Source organism: Durio zibethinus, chromosome 25 (assembly GCF_047325235.1).
Source record: "Durio zibethinus cultivar Kanyao isolate XHJ-2024 chromosome 25, ASM4732523v1, whole genome shotgun sequence".
Classification (NCBI taxonomy): Eukaryota; Viridiplantae; Streptophyta; class Magnoliopsida; order Malvales; family Malvaceae; genus Durio; species Durio zibethinus.
Genome location: NC_143186.1, coordinates 14555630 through 14577427, shown reverse-complemented (window position 1 = coordinate 14577427; position 21798 = coordinate 14555630). Strand labels below are relative to the sequence as shown.

At 29.5% G+C, this 21798-nt stretch overlaps 2 protein-coding genes and 1 pseudogene across 4 annotated transcripts; 2 read left to right on the top strand and 1 right to left on the bottom strand.

Annotated features, from left to right (window-relative positions):
• Positions 1 to 215: 215 nt before the first annotated feature.
• Positions 216 to 4678, top strand: LOC111275871 (uncharacterized). The gene is made up of 8 exons (XM_022861455.2): positions 216 to 417; positions 853 to 890; positions 1652 to 1714; positions 1831 to 1914; positions 2015 to 2049; positions 3121 to 3206; positions 4210 to 4275; positions 4473 to 4678. Exons 1-8 carry the CDS (start codon positions 351 to 353, stop codon positions 4505 to 4507), a joined length of 474 nt encoding a protein of 157 aa, XP_022717190.1. The 5' UTR covers positions 216 to 350; the 3' UTR covers positions 4508 to 4678.
• Positions 4679 to 8966: 4288 nt separating this feature from the next.
• On the top strand, positions 8967 to 15090 carry LOC111275872 (putative E3 ubiquitin-protein ligase ZFP1). Of its 2 annotated transcripts, none has more exons than XM_022861457.2 (7): positions 8967 to 9177; positions 9340 to 9400; positions 10664 to 11504; positions 13665 to 14029; positions 14187 to 14285; positions 14377 to 14544; positions 14646 to 15090. In XM_022861457.2, the coding sequence occupies exons 3-7, from the start codon at positions 10697 to 10699 to the stop codon at positions 14790 to 14792; spliced, it is 1587 nt and encodes a 528-aa protein (XP_022717192.1). In that variant the 5' UTR covers positions 8967 to 9177; positions 9340 to 9400; positions 10664 to 10696; the 3' UTR covers positions 14793 to 15090. The 2 variants fall into 2 exon arrangements, with proteins under 2 accessions (XP_022717192.1, XP_022717193.1); XM_022861458.2 differs by having other exon boundaries at positions 9040 to 9177; positions 10661 to 11504.
• A 3134-nt stretch (positions 15091 to 18224) lies between these two features.
• On the bottom strand, positions 18225 to 19980 carry LOC111276530 (UDP-glycosyltransferase 79B6 pseudogene; annotated as a pseudogene). The gene has a single exon (XR_016333701.1). The product of XR_016333701.1 is annotated as a UDP-glycosyltransferase 79B6 pseudogene (transcript).
• Between the last annotated feature and the right edge of the window lie 1818 nt (positions 19981 to 21798).

Below are 21798 nucleotides of genomic sequence, written 5' to 3'. Positions count from 1 at the left end.
AAGGTTTTGGTATCCGATAAGACCTCTTTAATTGTATGGCGAAGAGGATGAAAACTTTATTTACTTCTTTTTTATATATTTATTTTATATTATTTTTGTTTGAAAAGTTAAATTAAAAATTTTAAAATTAAAAAAAAAATAAAAATCTAAATGTCGCGTGGACTTAACGCCCCAACAAAGTATTTCTCAAAAAAGTGGCTGATAAAAAAAAAATTGCAGTGAAAAAGGAGATTAAAGTTTTAAGAATCTAATTCAAAAGGCCTAAATTTATTTACACCAAAAAGAAAAACCCTCATTCTCAGTTGCAGACTCTCACTTTCTTCTTCTTCGTTCATTCAAAAAAGGCAAAAATGGGAAGAGGAAAATTCAAGGGCAAGCCCACTGGCCACCGCCATTTTTCTACTCCCGAAGAGCTTCGTACTCTCTCTCTTTTCTTCTTCTACGTATTTATCTTTTTTATTTTTATTCGTATGCATGTACGTATACATATTTGTATACGATTTCCTGAGATTAGATCTAACCAAGCTTTGAGCTGTTGGATCAGTAGCTTATCGTATAGATTTCATTCTTGTGTGAACATTTAGATACTAAATATAGAAAATGGAGAAATTTTTACTTTAAAAATAAAAACTTTATATTTTTAAACTTAAATTTTAGCGTCAAAGAAACTGGGAAGTGATTTTGTATTTAAATTTATTTTTTTCTTTTAATCCGTTCAGCTAAAAATTGGAACATTGAATCAAATTCAGAGGCTAAAATACTAAAAAAAAATTTAAATTTTTTTTGCTTTTTTATGGTTTTATAACTTTTATTATTAATCAGTGTGTTTGTTTAATGTTTTAATGGTTGCAGGTGCTGGTACCTCTGCTCGTCCCCGTACTTTTAGGAAGGTAAGATTTTTATGCTAATTTTTAGGCAGTCGATTCACTTGTGGTTGTAAAATTTCAAGAATAATATGTTTGATGAAATTATTATTTTTTATTATTAATAGTTTATTTTTTCTTATGGTAATCTGTTTGTTGTTATCATGTATTTTCGCTACATATTGTGTGAAAAGAAGTATAGTTTTAATCTTGATGGTGATTTCATGAAGAAGAAAATAGTTAAAAGTTTACTTTTTGACAAACCAAAATTGATGCACTGCTTGAATTTGGGCAAGTTAGGTAGGATGTTTTTTCTTTTCTCGTGTAAGATGGATGACAATTTGCATGTTATAATTTTCATTGATTTTGGCTGTTTGGGTTGTTTTAAATTAGGTTATTATCATCTTTTGTTGGAACATATTGTAAAAGAATGTTAGTATGCAATTGGACTTTATATGTGTTAAGACTTATATCTTGAATGTTACATTTAGATACTTGTAATGGTTGGAAAATTTGAATTTGGCATGTAGAAGATAAATGGATAATGATTGATTACAATAGATTTAACAGTTAAGTTTGATGGTGGTTGTTTTTGTTTCTTTCTCATGCTTCATAATCAGCTTTGTTGAATATTTGATTGGCAAAACTAATTTTATTTTCTTAAATATGTGCTTTGCTATTATCTTTGTTGCTATGCTTCTCTTTCTTCCCTTATGAATGTGTATGTTTGCGTTTTTGAGACTTTATTTCACTTAGTAAATCAGATGGTACTTTATCTTTCATTCTAGGAAGAAGCTGAAGTGGAGGAAGAAGAAGAACAGTCTGAAGAGGAAGTACAAGAAGAGCCTGAGGTCATTATTTTTGTGCACTTTTTTTGTCTAAAGGACGTTGGCTCCATTTGCAATAAGTTCCTAGTGTCTTATTTACCTTTTATACTTCATGTCTGATATTGGTGCTAATATGGCAGAAACGAAAAGGGACTCAAGGGCTTATCGAGATTGAGAACCCAAATTTGGTTAAACAAAAGAATGTCAAAGCTAAAGATGCTGATGTAAGTTCTACAAATACTCCTCTGCTGCACAAAGTCTTTATTAATCATAAACATATATGAACTTGTAACTATATTGAGTAATTGAAATTTTATGTTCCAGATGGGAACAACAACTGAACTATCAAGGCGTGAAAGGTTTGTAATTCTATTTCTATATCAAATCTGACTGAGCACTGTTTTATCATGTGCATCTGGGCAATTGTTTATTGCTTAAACAATTGTACTAGTTTGTAACAATTGGGATTTTTCTTAAGTATTAGTTTATCTGTTATATCTTACAAGAAAAAAAGTAATATTTACTGTTCTCATTGTTGGTTCATTTAGAGTTTAATAGTTCTCATTGATTTTCCAGTTTTTTTTTTTTTTTTTGATGAAGTACTGTAACTATTTTGCTTTTTGTTGAATCTAGAATTAATATTACATAGGAATGCTTTTGTTGAGTTAAGTTTTGTTTTTGGAATAACTTTGAGGGTGAAAAGGTAGTAGACTTTTGGACATTAAATTTTATCCTTTTGTAATTAGAGAAAGAACTTCTACAACTAACAAAATATATGATGTGGATATGATACATTCCTAAATCCTTCTCAGTAACTCTACCAACTATGAGGATTAAAATTTGTTACTGCAAAGCTGAAATTATGTACTATAAACCTATAACTTCCTGGTGTTTCTACAGACTATGGCTTTTATATAAACATGTTGAATTATAACATCAACAATTTAAAAGTTCCTTGATGTGTTTAATAATAGATCATAACCACAACTTGTTAACTATATGGTCAACATTAGTTCTAGGCTTTCCTTAGAGTTGCATTTATTTGGTACCTCTTTGTTGTGCGTACGCATTTCGTTATCTTGAATGACTATAATTTTACAAATCTTAACTTCCTTCTAGACAGAATATTTTGTAGACTATGATCCTTGTAGGAAACGGGCACAATATAATAAAATTTTATGCCTTGCCGTTTTGGCATGTAATGAGCTAGAAGCCTTTTCACCACTTACTTTCATTGAAAGTACTGTAAGTTATTTGCTTCAAAATATGGTGGTCATGCATGTGAATCTCCATCTTTTGAAGCTATAAACCTCTTTTACTTATTTGCAATGGTTGTTGATTTACTAAAGCAAGTAATTATGTATTTGAATTGGTTATTTCGTTTGACACTTGCTTGCATTGTGCTCTTATTTTACTATTTATGACTGCAGAGAGGAGATAGAAAAGCAAAAAGCACATGAACGCTATATGAAGCTGCAGGAACAAGGGAAAACCGAACAAGCAAGAAAAGATTTAGGTAACTAGTGGAAAACAATATGAATCATGGATTATTTATCTCCCATTATCAGGTGGTGTATACTGTAGTGAAACCTAAATTAAGTGTTTATTAAGTTGCTAAGGAGTTTTGATAGTCCTGACAAATCTTCTTATGCTACAAGCCTACAACATGGCTTTCTCTATCCTCTTTGCTGGACTGTTTTGCCACTTTAGGGTTAATTAAGTTTGAATATGCAAAGCTTAGGTTGAAATCATGTTCATTGACTAGGTGCTGAAGAAGGGAGATGAGATAACTCATCTCCCTTTTGAGTCATCAAAGGGAGTAGTACTGTATGCTGGGTTTAAACAATCCTCCATATTAGTGTGATACAAATGATAATGTGATTTGTCTAAGCATTGGTAGAAGATCATTATCCGTGGACCTAAATGGTTAGGTAACATAAAGTTTTAAAATTTGGCAGGAATCTGTTGGCAAGGTGTGTGTGAGAGGTCATATAAGATCTTTTCCTCAGATTTTTTGAACTGGTTTCTTCCTGCTATAGGTGTTATATTCTGAGGTAGTAAACTGTTTCAACTCTTATACTTTGATAATGATAAAGGAAAGTTGCAACTGAGGATGGAAAGTCTCTTTTGTGTTAAGTGTCAGAACTGCTTCTATTTTCCTTACCACTTAGCAATCTAGATCATTTTTTAATGGAATGGAGCTCTTGAGAAGGAAGGTTAAGAGATGAATATGCTGGTTTTAATCTACAATACTACTGAGTTGGTTTCTCCTATTTGATGGAGACAACTCCGTATCAGCTGAGTGTATTAGAATAATCCCAAGGTATCACCTTGATGTCTCATGGGTTCCTGCTGTGCACTTGGCTAATAGCCGAACTCCTTTGTTTTCTTTTTCTCCCTTGTTCCTGTGTTGTTTCATCTTATGTATTCTCTGATGATTACACTCTCTTATCTTTCACCATTCGCTGTACATTTTTTATTCTATTGGTCTATTGATTTTCAATTAATTGCTATTGCAGAGCGCTTAGCCCTGATAAGGCAACAAAGGGCAGAGGCTGCTAAGAAGAGAGAAGAAGAGAAGGCTGGTATAGTTCCTGTTGCTAATTATCTCCTCTTTACGTTATAATGCACCCTTTTTGCTCCTCTATGTCATGTTTCCTCTCTGGTTATTTATTTACTCCAAATTCTCTGATATAAAGAATAAGCGTTAGAGTTAGACCTGCCCTATATGCATATTTGCAATTTCTGTTGAAGCTGATATCATTTCTATTTGTTCTTGCAGCAAGAGAACTGAAGAAAGTTGAAGCTCGCAAATAACCAGGTTGATAAATCATTATGATCAAATTACCATAAGTTTTTCTCTATCATTTATATTTGACTTTTACATTTTGTATGCTGAAGATTTTATCCCATTAAAAAGGGTTTTGAAACTGATAGATGCTATCCATCTTCCAAACTTAATTGTACTTTATATCTGCTTTTGGATAATCTCTTCTGTGCCATCTGTTGACGTATCTTATCGACGACACTATGTTGTACTAATACTAAAGCATGCTAAACATGTAAACCAAGAGCATAGATTTGGCTTGCAAGGGATATCTTCTGCTAAGTGAGCAGGGTTCATGGACTAGAACAGATCTTGCTGATCACCTGATTTTGCTATGCTCAACATCTAGATTACTGTTGCTAGAGTTTTCATGGACTAGAATAGTTCTAGTTTATCGCCTCAATTTTCAAAGTTTGAACCTCTTGATTATTGTTGCTAGGGTTTCAGTTGTTTGGGAGTTTAGTCCAAGTTTTAAATGATACTAGTTAAAATTTGGATTATTATGAGATCAAAGTTAGCTTTCAAATAATTTCTCATGTAGGAAGAAAACTAGAAAAAGAAAAGAAAATAAATGTTGTTCCATAGCTTGTTATTCCTTTCTTAAGTTGTAACTGTTGTGCTTGTCGAATGCCTCACGAATAAGATTGGTTTAAGCTCCATTCATTTATGTTCACCAATAAGCTTTGTATCGCGCATACACGTGCAAGGAAAGCAGAGGCCGGCTGGGAGGGGTTGTTCGGAGGAAGGAGCTAGCTCAAGTCACCTTAGCTCATTACAGCACTCAAATTTATTAATTCATAAATAAAATGTTCAAGAGGAGGCTTCCAAAGTTGATTCCAAAATGGAAGCCGGTGATGCTTACGTTCATTGATCCTTACCCAAAAATAAGGAATATTAAAATAAATCTCATAACAAAATAAAGAATATATAAAACATAAAGGATAGAGGAAGTTGAAGGTGGTGGTGTAGGTAGCCTTCAAAATCGACAAAGCCAGCAAAATCCAACCTTGTTTTGGCAATTAAGAAAGTGAAAAGAATCTGGTCTGAGCGCTACTCATTGAAGCAAATTACAAGCTGGAGAAGGAAGACACCTTGTTAATTAGACTTCTCTTTCTTATATTCTCCTTGCCTACTTTTTAACCTTAATTCCCTTCAATAAAACAGGAAAGGAATATCTCTCAAGCATGAGTTAGGTGAAATTTAGGTTACATAAAAAGTTTAAAAATGACATCGATATGGTAAATATATTTTTAAAATTGTCTAAAAAGATTTTTGTTCGAATAAAATTAGAGGATACCTTTTATCGTCATTGTATTATGTTAAAAAAAAAAAAAGGTTTAAAATGGCAGACATTAATGGGTTTTTGATTTGTTGCAAATATTAGCAAACTTAGAAGCAAACAATCTATCTTTTTGCTAGAGCTTGGAATAATATTTATTCAATGGCAAATTAGATAAGTTGGAAAAGAGAAAATGAGAACATTGAAAATGATGTGGGATAAGGTTCAGCAGGTATTGGAATGAAATTTGGTAGGCTTTCAGAAAGTAAAGTTGGAATGATTAAGACCCTGTATAAAAATCTTTCTTATCATGTGGAAATTCGAATTTATAAAAAAAATAATAATAAATGACCACTTCATCTTTGCTCCTCAATCTTCAAATAATTATTATTTAGTTGTATTAATTAAGGACTTGAGATTAATTTAACCAAATTAGCTAGTGACTCATGCTCTAATGCATAATGTCATATATGGGATAATTGCTGATAGCCCCCTATCGTTTCAAAACTCATGATTAATCTCCCTAGACACATTTTTTGGGTACTATTTTGATATGAATTTTTTTCTGTATTTTAGATTTAAGTAATAATAATTTTAATAAAGTATTGTCCTAATTTGAAGAAAGATATAATTATTTTGAGCGTGCTCTCAAAAGAAATGTTATATATATATTGTTAATTGGAGAGGCAAATGGAAGAGATAAGAAACCCAGTCGTGTTGGATTGCTATTTGCTAAAGCTTGCCTACAAAGGGTGGGATCTCCCCATCCCATCTTTTTTGTTTCTTTGTGTTTTGCGGCTAGGAATTAGAGGACCCACATGCATAATGTGCTGAAAATTGAGCGTTTTGCATGGGAATCGAAGAATATGCCTTTCGTATTTTTTTTTTAATCACATTAAAAAATACACCCTTTTCCTGCAGTCTACGCCAATTCCCCCCCGCCCCCAAACCCAGCCCTTTGGCAGCCAAATCAATGCCCTTTTGCCCAGCAAATTAAAGCTGATGCCCTTTAACTTTCGCTTTTATTCTTTACGAGTTTTTTTTTTTCCTTTTGTTACGTTCGTTACGATAGATAAGAGATTATTTTTCGGTAAAAAAAAATTAAAATAAATAAATTTTTTAATTTTTTAAATTAAAACAAAATATATTATATTTAATAATTTAAAACAGATAATTTTATAATCATCAATAAATTTTAAATTTAAAATTTTTTCATAAAAAAAAAGATGAATTTTAATAAATTAATTCCATCATTTAAAAAATCAAAAGTGACTCACAAGAATTAATCTTAGTATATAAAAAATTAATTTTTGGAATAAATACTTTAAAAATAGAATTTTAAATATATTACACTAATTTGAGAATTGAGAGGCTGTGTTCTAAAGTTATTTCAAGAAAATAAAATATAATCAATTTAATATTAATTCATATGGTATTTATGTTGATTAAGGAAGTTACTGGTTTAAATTTAAATAGATAAAAATTTTAAAAAATTTAAACAAAATGTACCCATACGGTAACCACATTATAAAAAAGAAAGGGTCAAAAGTGGATGACAATGTTAACTCAAAAACATGTTGAAAACATTTAATGAGTTAATTTTTTTAAGGCTTTTGTTTTGGTCAACAACAATGTACTTGACTCGTGAGTTGGACCACCTGTAATTCGGACTTGGTTATTTGGTGATCCACGAGTCCCTTTTGTACAGGCAAAGGTTGAAATGTTTTTATCTCAGATAATTTGTATAATAAATTTTAAAAATTAATATTTAATAAATTTAAATTTAACATTTATAATAATTTATTTTAAAATTATAATTTTTTTTATAAAATTTTTGAGAATTAAATTTGGCATGTACAATTAGAATGGATTTAACCTTGATAATTGTACAAGCACCAACCAATCTTTGTTAAAACAAATGGTCGGAAATACACCTATAATTACCTAAAGTTCCTTCTCTTTGATGTGCATTTGACTTAAAAAAAGGCAATTATTTTGCATGAATTTTATATAGGTCATTAAAATCTTGTTCTTTTTTTTTTTAATTATAAACTACCTTTAAGAAGATCTATTATGCATTTTATTATTTTATATACTATGATAAAATTTTTTAATTTTATCTTATAATATTCTCATATGTTTTTATTTATTATAATAATTTATTAATTATTTAAATTTTTTTAATAAAATATATGATAATTTTAAATTTTAAAATCTTGATCAACTATGTATGAAATAATTTTTATAAATAATCAATCAACAATACATGGTTTCTTCTTTAATGTACCATGAAAATTATAAGGATCATTAAATCTTAAAAAAAAAAAGAAAAGAAAAAACAAATTATGATGTGAATCTTCATAATTGAAGTCTTATGTTTCAAATGGGGGCATGGTTATGAATAACAATTTTTATTTAGATCTCAATAAAAGATATAAAAATAATATAATTTAAAATTTTAATAAAAATTATAAATAGATTTAACAAAATTAAAAAAATATATTTTATATTTTCATGTTAATATGAATCGTGATACATAATTTTTATATAAAATAAAACATAAATATAATATTTTATATAATACAATGACACGAATTATTAAATTTATTTTTATTTAATAACTAACAAGTTATCAGTACAAGCACATAAAATAAAAAAAATAATTAATTTTTAATTTAAAATTACCCTTTTACAATTTTTATTTACAAAATATTATATCGAGTTAATATGTAATTAGTCGTAAATAATTTAAATTTAAAAATCATATTAAATTTTTTAATTTAACGTAATAATAATCAATGACTTAATCTTTAAATTATTCAATTAAATATCAAATTTATCAAAATTGAATTTTCCATGATTATGAACTATTTTAATATCACCTTATGTATATTTTCTTAATTTTAATGTCACTAAATAACATAAAATTAAAGTTGTAAATTTCTCAAGAAAAATGTCTAAATAAAAAAGAAAATTCATTTATAAATTAAATTCTCATTTACAATTCATAGAACCAATCCAAAGAGTAATAAAATAGAAAAAGAAAATAGTAATAATCAATAAAAAATTTTATACAAAATTCAAAATTTCCCTAAATAGAAAAACCTAATTTAAATTCAGACAAAATAAAAACCCCAATTTAAATAGGATTTTCTTACATATATTTTACTGTGGCTGTTAAAAAAAGCCAAAAAAAAAAAAAAAAAAAGTCCCCAAAGAACTCTGTTTATAAAGTAGAAATATGGCTGTGCCTCTTTCTATCTCTCTCGCTCTTCCTCTCATTTTTCTCTCTCTTTTAATTTCTTCTCTTTAATTTTGTTCATAATAATCAGATCTCTCGATCTCCCAATCTCTTTCTTTCCCTAATTTCGCTTCAATTCGGTTAGTCGCCTTCTTTTCTATATTTTTTTAAAGGTTTTTTTTTTCAAGATTTTTAATTGTACGTTTAATCTTTGAATCCCTAGGGTTCTACATTGTCTGAATTTTGATCAATGCGGTTTTAACTAACAGAAAGATTGATTATTTTCTTTTGGTTTCTTTCAGGGTTTCTTTAAGATAAGCTGCTGTTCTCTTTCTGTGCTTTGATTTTGTTCATGGTTATAAGGTACGGCAAAGAAAAAACACCCATAATTTTTCCTTTCTTTATTTTTTATTTTTTATTTTGCATGATGTTAACAAATTGGTTTGATAATTGTTTAATAAATAATGGGTATTTAACAAGTTGACAAATTTCTGTGAAATTAAGATATATATTTGAAAATTTCTCTTTTTTTTTTTCAAAATCTTTTTTTTTTTTGGGTTTATTTGAAGTTCTAAACAAAGAAGGAGCTTGGTATTATAATTTGTGGGGTGCTTTTTAGGACTGAGATAGTTATGAACAAAAGGTTGAAATTTTTTTTACATAAAAAATTTAATCAATAATTAGGATTTTTTTATCAAGAACTTTAATATAGTTCTAAAGGAGGGTAAATGTTGTAGATTTCCCCATTCTCCTAGCTTGATATAGGCGATTCTGTAGATTGAAAGTTTTTGATGACGGTTTATTATTTTAAATGCCTATTTTGCTAGTGAATTTTTTGGGAAAATTCAAGGTTAGATCATGGTAATTATTTTTTTTGTTTGGTTGATGATTGGGGAAGGAGATGTATGATAGTATGTATGGGAAGATTAGCATTTGGAACTTTGAGAGTTGGGAAGATGTCAAAAGAAACTCTTGTTTTAAGGGAATGCGTGTTTCTGCCGAATTTAATCTTTTTGAGTCTCTATTTGAGTACTGGAAAATTAATTTTTACTTTGCTTTTGCAATCTCATTTAGGCTAGGTTAAATAAGTGGACAATGTAATAGCTAAGAGAGCACAATGAGTAGTATGTTTAGGGGATCCATGCCTTTGTCCTTGATGCTACATTAACCCTTTCTTGGTTTGCAAGTGCTTCAATTTAAAAAGTGGATTTATTGATATGTTCTTTTTCATTGCTGGAAGGAAATTCTTTATTTTTCTAGTGAAATTGGAGCATCTATTTCAAATTCCAAATAAATAGATGAGAATGTGTTTTTGGCAAGTAATGCTTTGCATGTCTTGTATTTCAGCTCTTAAGTTGGATAAATGAGATACTTGTCGCGTTTCAGATTTAGGTTGAATATGTGTCCAAGCTTCATTTCCTTATTTTTTTTCTGATAATTCAAAATTTATGGATTCTTTGATATTTTCACGTTACATTTGTATTTTTTATATTTTAGTAAATGGATAAATGCATGCTGTCCAGCTGTCCCTTTTCTCTCCTTTAGTATATTAAATGTCAACTTATAATATGGTTTATCATTCTGCGCTGAGCTGGTTGTTTTCTTATTCTTTTGACTTTGAAGCAGGGACAAATTGCAGCAACGATTTATTGGAACAGCATGGGTGAAAGAAATATGCTATGCCCTAGTCAGATGATTGATTTAGAAATAGATCAGCAAGGCCAGGGATATCATCATCCTGAGCCCTGCATCTTTTTGGGTGGTATGACTAACTATCCACCACCTGATATCCAGATGGCAGTCACAGCTCCAGGGAACATAACTAGTCTTGATACTCATCCCTTACCAGAGCATTTTAACAGTGGTATGTTCTATGGAATCCCTCAGTACCCTGGTGTTCAGCATCATCATCATTCCCCAAATCTTGATCTTGGTATTGGAAGTGCATCCAACTTTTACATTCCCTATGTGGCTACCCCTTCGTCAAGTGTTCCTGTAAATCATGGACCCACAGACCAGATGCCATCTTCCAGCAACTACGGTAGCATTGGAGTTTCTGCAGATGAATATGCAAGGAATTGCCACTTCATGGATAATGTTAGAGGTGCATATAAGAGAAAGAATTCTGAAGGGATCCCTGGAAATTTTCAGCATTTTAATGCCTCATCAAGCTCTAGTTCCTCAGTTACACCATTAAATACCAGGCATCCTGATGGGGTTGGCACAGTGGATGCTGCATCCTTCACCATCCCTCAGTATAGGGGTAATGGCCCTCCACCAATTAGAGAAGCAGGATCTCAAAGAAGTGTGAGGAACAGATTGGGGGCAACTGCAGTGGATCCTGTCTTGATGCATAGTGCTAACCATTTTTTTCAAGGAAATTACATGGGTCAGCCCTTTCAGCCAACAATAACAGATGGAGGTGCCTCTGCTTGGACTCACGCTTCTGGTGTTTCTTATATGCATGGTAGTTTCCCCATCCTATTCTTTCCTATTGAGGTTGTTGTTTTCTATTTAGGCTCTGTTTGGTAATCATGAAAACGGCTTCTGAAATCCATTTTTCTTACTTTCCTACATTTGGAAGGGGGAAAATAGTAAGGTCAACAGAAAATCATTTTGGGTCAACAAGAAAATGAAAGAAGAAACATGGAAATTGTCTTCTTTTTTTTGGGGCAGAAGACAGTTTCCGTGAAGAATGACAATCTTTCATCTTCTTCAACAAACTTATAAACAAATCCATATCTTTTCTCCCACAATTCTTCTATCTTCCTTCAATTACTTTTTCTTTTCACAACTACCATGATACCCATGGATATCCCATAATACTTCATCTTGTATAATCATAAATTTGAATCTGCTTCCACCACAAAACCCCAGGAAACCGATGGATCTCCCATAGAACCACCATACTCTTAAATCTGACTCCACCATCTTCAATCCTCCTTCACCTCAAAAAAAATTTTTTTTCCAAAAAATCTGCATCATCTTCTTTATATTAGCTACTATTGACTAGATGTTTGCTTCATCAAACAATTTGCATACTTTAAGGCTACGTTTATTTCACAGAAAATGACTTCGGGAAAATGATTTTTGAAAAATATTTACAATTTCTGAATTGAAAGAGATTTTTTGTTGTCTGGATGAGTTAATGAAAAATGTTTTTCGTTGTTTGGTTGTTTTTTGGAAAATCTGTTTTTTTAAATAATATTAATATAACTATTAAAATATTAAAAATTATTTATTATTAACATATATTGAAATTATATATTATTAAATTTATTAATATTAAAAATAATTATATTTTAATAATAATATTTAATATTAAAATATTATGTTAATATAAAAAATTCTTTAAATTATTTATTAATATATTATAATAATAGTTATTAATTAAATTAATAATATTTATTTTAATATTATTTATTAATATAATATTATTTATTTATCAATATAATATTATTTATTAAAATTAATATATTAGTATAATATTTATTTATAATAATATTTATTAATATAATATCATTATGAATATATTATAATATTATTTATTAACATATTATATTAATAATATATTATTTGTAAGTAAAATTATGCGTAAAAGTATTGATAAATAGTTCTACTCATAGATAGCTTTTTTTTTGAAAATGTGTTCCCCTTTTCAAATCTGTAAGACAATTTTCAGAAAAATGGTCTCATTTTTCATTGACTTAGCCAGTTTTCCACCAAATAAATACCTAAAAATGCGAAAATCAATTTTCGAAAATTATTTTCAATGAAACAAACGGAGCCTAGCTTTCATCTTTCTTAACAAACCTCGTCAATCTCAACTCATACCTTTTTCCATCGCCAGCCACTATTAATCTTTCTTTTCCTTGTCATTTGCTGCCTCCAGAACAACCTATAGAAACTACCATTAATCTTTCTTTTCTGCCTCCAAAAAACAACCTGCAGAAGAGTAATTGAAGGTACATCAATTTTGATGAAACTCCTCTTGTCAAGGTCTACTCTTGCTGTTTTTAGGTCAATAGTTGTATCCAATTTAAAGATTTTGACTGGGTTTTTTATCAATTAGAAATGGGTATCATGAATTGTTATGAATTTGTTTGGATTTCAATTTGAATTATGATGAATGCGAATGGATTTGAGTTTTGGGTTAATGAATTCATATGTGTATTACAAATATTGATTAATTTATTATTAAAATCATGAAAATTTTGGATGAAATATTGTTGTTAAAATGTATAATATTCATGAAAAATGGATGAAAAAAAAATTAGAATCATAAGAAAAGTTTGATGAATGTTATAGAAAACATTTTCAGCTATGTCATCCAAATGAGGAAACATATTTTCTATAAAATTTTCAAACACTTGAAAATATTTTCTTTTCAAGAAAAGATTTTTCATGGAAAATAATTTCCTTTCAAAAATCATTTTCAGGTTACCAATCGGAGCCTTAATGTAACTCTTTGTTAGGAAATTCAATTTTAGTAAACAGTTTTTTTTTTTTTTCAAAAATATATTTCTATTTATTGAAAGCAGGATCCGTGTAAATGAGGTGATTTAGGAATATGTTTTTACATCGGAACTGATTGCCTTGGACTCTTCACTGACTTGTGTTTGTACAGGTAGCAATATTGGTGGACCTATGGAGACTAGGCATAGAAGTTCCTCAAACTTTTCACATTCTTCTCCCCTTGACCTTCGGAACAATAACCTCCATCACCCTGCACCTCCTATTGAAGGAGTAAGAGGCCACAGCATTAACATTCATCCACAAGTAGCAGCAGTTCCTTATCGCTTTCCAGCTAGTTATGCCTCACAGGGCACGATGAATCCTTCTCAGGATGGTTTGGAGATGGGGCGAAGGCATATGGGACCAGTTCCACCTAATGGCTTTAGGATATATCATTCTCGCCGAGAGAGTGGTGCTGTACCTGTGACAACTCTGAGACACCGCAATCTTCCTCACTTGAGAGTTCTTCCACCAGATGTAAGTACCTAATTTTCATTTGTGTAACATTATTTCTTTTGATTTTTTGTATGTTTTCTTTTCTGAAACTAGGAAAAAGGAATTCATATATAAGTGACACTTTTTCGTTATTTTTCTGTTTATAAATATGCTGATGTCTTTTAGTTGATTGGTGCAGGGAGTTGCTGTACTGGAGTTCCCAGAATTTTATGAAGTGGGTAATTTTATTGATCATCATCGAGATATGCGCTTGGATATAGAGGACATGTCTTATGAGGTAAGTTGAAGTTCATTAATGTTATTTTTCTTACATGGTTTGACTTTATTTTTACTGAAAGTTTATTGGAAAATTTTCCAAACAACCGCAGGAGCTACTTGCACTGGGAGAGCGGATTGGCAATGTGAACACTGGGTTGTCAGAGGAAACCATTAGAATTAAATTGAAAATAAGAACCTATTCAACATTTGCAACAAATATAAATCTGGAAGAGGCAGCGCCCATTGACCAGGAACCTGATTCTTGCATTATTTGCCAGGTAATTAAGAGTGCTTATAGCTAGCATTTTCTTTTATTGAAGAGCTTAAAATGCACATCTCTTTCTTTGTTTTATTACACATTTCTCTTGGAATTTTGCAGGAGGATTATAAGAACCAAGAGAAAATCGGAAGTCTTGATTGCGGACACGAGTATCATGCGGGTTGCTTAAGGAAGTGGCTGCTTGTGAAGAATGTATGTCCTATCTGCAAATCTGAGGCATTAGCCACAGCGTCCAAGGATGTATAAAACATGGGGTGAGTTTATCCAGCAAAGGTAATAAATTACATAAAATGGTTGATGGTGGCAGAATCAATCAGGGGAAGCTCTCCCAGATGTCTTATGATTAATCTGTTTACTATAAACTAAATTGATATTTTGTCGAATATTTTGTACATGGAACTTGCAGATATCTAACAGACAGTCAATCATTTATTCTGTTGGCTCTGTAATTATCAACAATTGTACAGACTCTCATTATGCAGTCTCATGCTGTAATATTGACTTTCAACTATAATGTGTTTTTCATTTCTTTTTCTTTTTCAAAGTAATTCTGTCAAGCATCAATCATTTGAGAACCCACTCGGCAATATCTTTTCCATGGTGCAAGCAACAACGGTTTCATGCACTTTTGCCTTTTGAGGGATGCATAAAAAATGGGTAAATGGAGTAGATATAATAGTTTGTTTTGAAGGAAACAATGATGATAAACCCTGACCTTATTGATTGCATTATTTCGGGCGGAATTTAGACGTTAGATTGACATATTTATTAAAAAAAATTAATTTATATGTCAATGGATTGTATGATTCAGATTTATTATTTAACGTGTCCTACGAGGGAAACAGCCATTAAAAATTAAGAATATGATCCGACAAGATACATGGTTTACATTTCTTATGGTTCATGGTGCTCGTGTCTAGGACGGTATTAGTTTTCGTACTGTATCGGATCAACTATAATTTATTAATAATTTTTTAAAATTTTATAGTTTTTTGAATAATATTTTTAATTATATATAAAAAATAATATATAAAATTAATACATGAATCATATAATTTATATGATTCGAAAAAATATTTGTAATTATCAGTAAAAATTAAAAGAATTCATCAAATTAATATGTGAAAATTACTCAATATTAATTTTATATTTGTAAATTCTAAAAAACATGGATATCATGTCATTATTTTATTATTTGTTTTTTTTCATATGATAATTCATTTATATCATGTTTTTTTGTCTTATTTTTGATTTGTTCATAATTAAACTAAGTAATATACATTTTATATTTTTTAGAAAATAATAATTAAAAATAAAAATTATAATTTTATCGATTAATAGTTTAAATATTTTATAAGTAAATTATATGATACAATTTAATTTCTATAAATTACTAATATAAAATATAAAAAAAATTATCATATAATAAAAATAATATAAAATTCAAATGAGTATCAACGGATTAAACTCATTTATGACAAAAGGGCCTTGTCCGCCTGAATCAAAGGTGACAATTAGCATTACTTTTGATTAAACCCTAAACCACAATTAGCATTACTTACATATTTGAAAAGGTGACAATTAATTCGAACTGCTACCTTATTTGAAGGTTTCATTTTGAATGATCGGTAAACAATTTTTTTTATTATATCATCATATTATTTTCAGATTGAATCTTTAAATTTTAAATTTGGTAAAATACGAATCACAGTTTATCTTTAGCAATAAAATTTTTCAAGTAATTTACAGCGACGACTGTGTAGTGTGCTAGTTTTTACTTGCGTTACTGGTTCCCTCTAAAATTGAAAACTTCTTCCATTTAAAGCGTCTAAAGGGGAGAGTTTTAAATAAGGGCAACAGATTAGAAATAATGAAGGTGATGTAATAATAAAAGTACTTACTAAAAAAATTGATGAGTTTTAATATTGTTAAAAAATTTTTTAGAATCTATTATTTTATTTTTTATTTTGATTAAAATTAATTTAAAATCAACTCATTTAAAAAGAAAAATATAACATTTAATTTAAACCTATCTAGAGATTGGATTTGGACATAACTTTTTAAGTTTGAGTTGATCTAAGCTTAACTCATGAAAGTATTTTATATTAAATAATTAATTTTTATTTAAATATATATATTTAAAAATAATGGAGAATTCCATAAATTTAATAGTTAGATTTTTATAAGCTAAAGGTTAAAAAATGTCCTTAAATTATAATTCAATAATCATTTGAGCCTTTAATATTTTATTATAATTAATCAAACTCTTAATTTTTTTATATCAACTCAATTGAACTTTTAATTAGATGAAATTTAATCATGCAAAAAAAATTAAATCAAGTAATTCCCAATTCACAATCAATTAAACTCTTGGAAAGATCTTAGAAAAAAAGTGGGAGAGAAAATAAAGAAAAAAACGAAAAAGAAAAAGAAAAAGATTTTATTTTACTTTGTTTTCACATATATTAACTACGTAATAGCAAATTTTTATCTATTTTATAGATGACATATAAAATTTTATTTTAATTGAAAAAAATTAACTGTGATAACTTTTTCATTCAAATAAAAATTCAATTAGATGCAAATAAATATTAAAGAATTGATTGATTATAATAAAAATAATAAATATTTAGATTTTTTTAATTATAATTCAGGAATTTTGTATATCCTTTAACCATTCTTATATATATCAGTTGGATGCTTTATTTTATTTTCTTAAAAAAATTAAGAAAAAGGAGGCATTAGATTATATTGGTTATACCCTTTATCAATTCTTATATAAATTGGATGCTTTTTTTTTCCTTTTTAAAAAAGGAGACATTATATTATATATATATATATACATTTTTATTACATCAGGAGAGTAAAACCCTAGTATATATAAAGGGGAGAAGGAATGCTTGATTTGAAATCAGATTCTTAATGTCTCCTTAAGCACCTTTAACCACTAAACCAAAAGCTTTGGGCATTATATTATATTTGTATATTTCCGTTGGCTCAATCCTATAATTAGACATGTAATAATGTGACAACTATTACTCCTGCCAAAAGAAAAAAACACTTTTGTCTTATATCTTTAACAATTATTATAATACAATCAATCGAACATAATTTAAAATTATATACATTTAATATGAAATTGACATTTATATATAGATGATCTTACTACTACTTATAAAAGTAATGAAAATTAAATAAAAAGCAAAAAATTTCTCTTCTTTATTATTTGTGAGAGAAGACTTGAACCAAAGCTGGTTAATCTAGCCAAAAAATTATGTTTTAAGCAAATAATTATTTCATTTAATTATTTCATGTGGTTATATATCGAGCAAATCATTATTATTTTTTATTTTTTTAGATGTCCTAAAATTATATTCTTTTTCTTTTTTTGAAGATCTAAAATTTTATTTTTTTATTTTTTTTACTTTTTAATATTAAAAATTATGAAATTTTAATTCTATAAAAATAATTTTAATTTTAATATTAAATACATTAAAATCAAAATTTTTTTTTTTAATTTCATAAAAATTAATATAACCAAACAGTTTGAGATGGAGGGGCTTTTTCAATTACAAGGCAATGTTTCATGCGCTGCGAAAAATTTCGACTTGCAAGAGATTTATTTATTTATTTTTTATAAAAGAGCTGGAGGAGATATTAGCATGGAAAATAATAGAATCATTGAGTGGATATAAATCATTCCTTATCACCTACCACTGTTAAATAATTTAGAAATTAATACATATTTTGAAGTAATATCAGACTATTTATCCTAAAGCAACCAAATACAACAAATTTTCATTTTGAAGCTAAGCGATACAACATTATGGAAGGAAGAACACCACTTGAAGATGGAGGAAAAAGAATTTAAAGCAAACCCCATGATCCATATTCAACATCACTTACATAATTCAAGATCAGTCTCAAAGGACCTTTACTTTATTATAATCTTGCCTTTATTAAAGTCCTATAAGATTTAAGACTTGGGGAAATTAACATTCTATTTGAGAAGATTTTGCAAATCTCGGATGAAATTGTTGATATATTCTTCTTGAAGATCTCTGTTAGAAAGTAGTTGCTTCAGCTTGGCATGGTTTCTCTTCAAGAGGCTAGCCATTTCATTGTCCTTGTCCATCACCAACTTGATGGCTTTACTCAAGGATTCCTTCGGAATCTGCCTGTTTTTTCCTCTCTCTACTTCAACCGCAATCCTGAGTTCTTCTACCATCAATCTGGTGTTGAGAATTTGATCTGGGATTTCAGGAATCAACACAATTTGACAGTCACTGAACAAAAACTCCCACATTGTTCCATAACCACAGTGATTCACGAAACACCCAATGGATGGGTGCCTTAGTAGCAGCTCTTGAGGAACCCAACCACCATGCACCAAGCCTCTTCCTCGAACCCTCTCCTGAAACCCCTCAGGCAACGCCTCTTCGATCGTTAAGCACCCTTGTGGTGGTTTCAAAGCTACAAGAAAAGGTAGCCCAGATAGCTCAAACCCTAGAAGCAATTCTTGGAACTCATCCTTTTCTAACATACTCTGGCTTCCAAATGAGCAGAATACGACAGAACTTGGCTCAAACTTGTTTAGCCAATTAGCCCATTTATCTTCAAGCTGCTGGGTCTGTGTTTCAGGCAAGCAAGGCCCTGACAGCAAAACTGACTTACCAAATCTTTGAGCAACATAATCACAAAATGGCCCCTCAATTTCACGGTAAGTCCTGAAGGCTATGGCATCCCTTTCTTTCACGCAAGTTCTTATACGATCCTGAAATGACAACCCAATTCCGAAATCTTCAGCAATAAACAATAGTGCAGCAACCTCTTCAGCTTTGATTCTCACTTTGGAAGAAGGATATCCAGGAGGTAATTGTATCAACTCATCTACACTCATTTCCTTTGCTATTTTCCTGCCGGCTAGGCCGCAGGGCATTGAGGAAACCACTTCATAGCATATGGACTTAATCCCAATTTGGCGAGCCAAGGCTGGAATCCAGTGCCCGAAATCACAGAAAACCATATCAGGTTTTGTAACCTTTAAGACGGCTTCAACTTGATCTCGGGTTTGATCCAAGGCAATAGCAAGGTACTTTTGCAGTTCCAGAGGCACATTAGATGTAGATTCAGCCCCTGGAGGGAGGCCATCTACATGGGAAAGAACAAGAGGAAAGAATCGAATCAGGTGTGGGTACTGGTTAAGATGTTCCAACTTTGGCTGTATTCCTTTAGGCAAAAGGAAAGAAACTTTGTGACCTTTCTGAGCAAGCTTGTTTGAGAGATGGATGTAGGGGATGAAATGGCCGAAGGCAAACCATGGAAACAAGGCTATGTGAAGTTTGGAGCAGTCGGATTTGCTCATCTTTTGCTTCTACTGTGTGTTGACTGGCTAACAGAAAATGTTATATACCTGCGTTTATCAGCTTTTCAGTGTATTATTAAAAAAAAAAAAATGTTAAGAATAGCCTTGAAATATTTTATATTAAACTTTAAAAATATTTTGTTTGATATTTGATAAATAAAGTAAGTTAATTAATATAATACTTATTTATGATATGATTAATTTTAAATTATGATACATATGAGCAAATAATTTTTTAATAATTATACTAATTAATAAATTAATAATTTAAATATTATTTTAAAAAAATTTAAAATTTAACTACCATATTACATATTTTATTATAATTAAAGAATTGTTTATGATATTATACGTAGGTGAATTTAGGGCAGGGGTCGTGGCTTTCCCAAAAAAAATTTTGATGCCCTTAAAATTATTGTTTTGGCACTGTTTTGATGTTATTATTTTCATTCTTAACCCTTTTCTAATTTAATTTACCATTGATTTGATACTGACTTCGTCTCTGATATTATCTCTAAAAAAATTACCCTTTCACATTTTCAACAACTAAAATTTCCATCAATTATTTTCAGTAATAAAGATGTAGGCGCTATATTTCACAATGTTTGCTATTTTTAATGAAATTTAGGGCTTACGTCCGATTATAATAAAAAAATTATACAAAAATTTATCACTTATAAATATAAATTTTATATAATTTTAAATTATAATTAATTAATTATAATTTAATAATCATAAATGATACACTTTCGGCTAATAGGAAATTAATTAGGACAACCTACGATCAGTTCTAAAACGAAGGAAAAATATTCAAAAGCTAGATTGTTATATCATTTTCAATGCAAAATTTGAAAAATACAAGGGGACATTAGATTGGAGTCGTCAGTGTCCTTTGGCCCAACTCTTCAGCTGGGCATGTGAGTATGTGATTAAGGGTGTAAATAGTACATTAATATTCGCAAGTTACTCGGGTTCGATTCGAAAAAAACTCGAATTCGGTTCGATTATTGTCGAGTCGAGCTCTAGCTCGAGTAGCTCGACTTATCGATCGAGCCGAATTCGAGTATTATTATATCTGACTCGAGTAGCTCGCGAGCCTAATCGAGCTTTTATATTTAAATATATTTTTATTATTTTAATTAATAAAATATTTCGAGTCCGAGTTCGAGTTCGAGCATGAATAATCGAATTCTTGTCGAGTATACGAATCGAGCTTATTTTTACATATTAATCGAGCGAGCTCGAGTAGCTCGAATTCGATCACGAATCGAGTTCGAGCTTGAAAAATAAAACTCGATCGAGCTCGAGCCGAGTATCGAACCCCGAATTGTGAGTCGAGCTCGAGCTCGAGCTTCTCACTACTCGGCTCGGCTCGGCTCGTTTACAGTCTTATATGTGACTATTACTGTTTACTGAAAAAGAAAAAACGAAGTTCACGTTTTGTCTTGTATCATCGACAATTTAGCATAATTTTATTAGAATCTATATTTTTCATGAAAGATGTTACATATTAACTTCATACATAAGTTATCTTTTTATTTTTAGAGAATTTTGTTATTTATTTGATTGTACAACTCCATAAATTGATTTAATTTTTTTTACTTGTAAATTAAAATTTTACAATTATCTAAACAAATATTTAAATAAAAAAATATTTAATTCCAACAATTATCAATTTAGAAAAAGTGAAAAGTTTAATTCATTAAATAAAAAAATGATGAAATCTCTTCTTCTTTCTTATTCAATTATTTTTTTTTGTCTATCTATTTAATATTATTGATTTTTTAAAAGCCTTTATAAGAAAACCTTCAAAAAAAATTACCCATTTTTAATTCTTTAGTCGTCATCCAAATTTTGCTCCTATAAAAAACATTCACCGAATTGTAA

Bases quoted from the DNA above. Each gene is read 5' to 3' on its own strand.
- LOC111275871 (XM_022861455.2), top strand. From the start codon at position 351: ATGGGAAGAGGAAAATTCAAGGGCAAGCCCACTGGCCACCGCCATTTT. The intron at 891-1,651 runs GTAAGATTTTTA...CTTTCATTCTAG, and splicing joins GTCCCCGTACTTTTAGGAAG to GAAGAAGCTGAAGTGGAGGA. The intron at 1,715-1,830 runs GTCATTATTTTT...CTAATATGGCAG, and splicing joins AAGTACAAGAAGAGCCTGAG to AAACGAAAAGGGACTCAAGG.
- LOC111275872 (XM_022861457.2), top strand. From the start codon at position 10,697: ATGGGTGAAAGAAATATGCTATGCCCTAGTCAGATGATTGATTTAGAA. The intron at 14,030-14,186 runs GTAAGTACCTAA...TGATTGGTGCAG, and splicing joins TGAGAGTTCTTCCACCAGAT to GGAGTTGCTGTACTGGAGTT. The intron at 14,545-14,645 runs GTAATTAAGAGT...GGAATTTTGCAG, and splicing joins ATTCTTGCATTATTTGCCAG to GAGGATTATAAGAACCAAGA.